The sequence below is a fragment of the Mya arenaria genome, chromosome 10 (genome assembly GCF_026914265.1).
Source record: "Mya arenaria isolate MELC-2E11 chromosome 10, ASM2691426v1".
Lineage (NCBI taxonomy): Eukaryota > Metazoa > Mollusca > Bivalvia > Myida > Myidae > Mya > Mya arenaria.
In genome coordinates, this window is record NC_069131.1 from 14,953,986 (window position 1) to 14,956,096 (window position 2,111).

The 2,111-nt window shown below is 36.9% G+C and overlaps 1 protein-coding gene across 1 annotated transcript in view; it reads left to right on the top strand.

Moving 5' to 3' along the window:
• The first annotated feature begins 789 nt into the window (after positions 1-789).
• LOC128204369 (complement C1q tumor necrosis factor-related protein 3-like) overlaps positions 790-2,111 on the top strand; it is a 2,969-nt gene continuing 1,647 nt past the window's right edge. The window contains exon 1 of the mRNA XM_052905785.1: positions 790-892. Within this exon, the coding sequence (XP_052761745.1) occupies positions 790-892 (103 nt within the window). The remainder of the gene's footprint in view (positions 893-2,111) is intronic.

Below are 2,111 nucleotides of genomic sequence, written 5' to 3' on the forward strand. Positions count from 1 at the left end.
CAATACATATCGAAAAACATGGCTGTCCTTTTTCCTTATTGGACTCCAGTGTAATATGGCCGTTTTCCAATCTGTTGACGTCATGTCATAACAAGTGACATTTATTATTAAATCATGTGTCCTTTAAATTACTAAAACCAGTAATGTGTAAATAGAAAATGTTTATTAGTGCTTCGTGTTTTTTCCGAAATGTTATATTGGGCTCTTGTGGATTTTTGCAGATTTTGAAATTGGTAAGGTAGCGCCTCGTGGAATACGAATCTTCAAATATCCATTCAGCTACTACCAACAAAAACAAAACACAGTTCTAATTACCCTTTGTATCGTTCCGTGTCGTCTCTTAACCTCGCAGCATTTTGACTTCCATGTGGACTGTTGAAGATTTGAGGAAATATGGTATTCATTCAGTATCTTATAGCTGTTCTTAAATATACCAAGATAAGTTTTTCTCTTTCTAAAACATTCAGCTAACCTGTCAACTAAGAGTAACATCCACTGGATGCTATTAAGAGAATGACTGGAATACTTCAGCTGTTGTTACTGGTCAGCATGACCGTGGCTTCCGAGCCATCGTGTCCAGCATGCTCCAAATACGACTACGAGGAAAAGGTGCTCGAGAGAATGATTCGCATGGAGTTCGCTTTTGAGAACGTGTTAAAGGACAAGGCTGTGAGCAAAACTGTTGAGGAAGATCTAACGCGGATCAAGGAAGAAAACTAACGTTTACACGCGACCGTTCAGACCCTTAAGGATCAACAGAAGCAAGCAGAACGAAGACTGGTTGCGCTCATGGAGGAAGTTGAGAGAAACCAGTCCAGCACACTGGAGAAGATAGTTTCCGATTCTAACACTACGTTAGAACAAACTATTGCCGCCTTTAATGATATGAAAGGTAAGTTCAAGTTTAAGCTTTTACACATGAAGTTGTATGACTACGCATAAATTAAAAATATAAAAAGTACGTATGAATACTTAAAATAATATCGTTCCACTTTGATCACAACAATCAGTTTAAGGCCTATACAATATATTAAGACAGGAAATTACACTTTCAACACTTTGTAATAATTATCTCATACGATGGAGGACGTACACAAGATAATTTATATTAGAACAATCCCTATAAAAATGGTCTGTTGTGACGAACGATTTATATATTTATATTCCATTTCTGACAAAGCCCGAAATGATCTACTTTAAGTTTTGCGCCTTAAGAGCGCAATTCATTGTGTGATCTCGAGCGAAATGCAATTTTTACAGTAATGGTCAAGTTTTGTGTAGTTAATTAAAACATAGTTAGCTCGGACTAACACTTAATGTCCCAGTTTGGGTCTGACCTGAGTGATATGGTGATTGACCGTCGTCAGACGCAGTCCTTGCGTCCATCCGTCTTCAACATTTTTCTTCAAACAAATTATCCTAAACCACTGGAACAATTTCAACCAACCTTTACAAGAGTGTTCCTTTGGTCCTCCTCCTGTTTCCTGAAATAAAAATGGTTTCATGCAAAACTCTGGTTGCCATGGCAACCGAAAGGTAAAAACTCAGAAATTGCTGGCAAGATTTTAACATAATTTCACAGAAATGTTTTCGGGCGACTTTGTATCAAATTCCTTCACTCCATGTTAATTCGAAAAAATAGCCGCAATGGGATGGGACACCTTTTAACTATATGTCTATATGGAAACCTTTTTGTAAAGATTGAGCTCAAAATACGCTGGCGGGAATTTAAAATAATATCACAAAAATGTTCCTATTTTGACCCTCTGTCAAAGTCTGTCACACTAAGTTGATTGAAAAAAAACAACATGGTATCCTTGAGCGGGGCTTGTTTCCATTTTTTGTCTTTATGGAAAACTTTGAAATTCTGAAAAGTCATCATCAACCGATTTCAAAATAATTTCACAGATTTTGTCTAGGTGTCTCTGTTTCAAATATGAATTAACACAGTTGTAGTAAATTCAAGTGTTACTGAATGTTTAAAAATGGCGCCAAAATGAGACGGGTTTTTTTACCAATCGTTTCGATCTTTATGCCAAGCTAGTTAAACCGATTCAAACATGTGCGCCTAGGTTAGAGACAATTTACTCAGGTAGTGACAGTCTCCCATG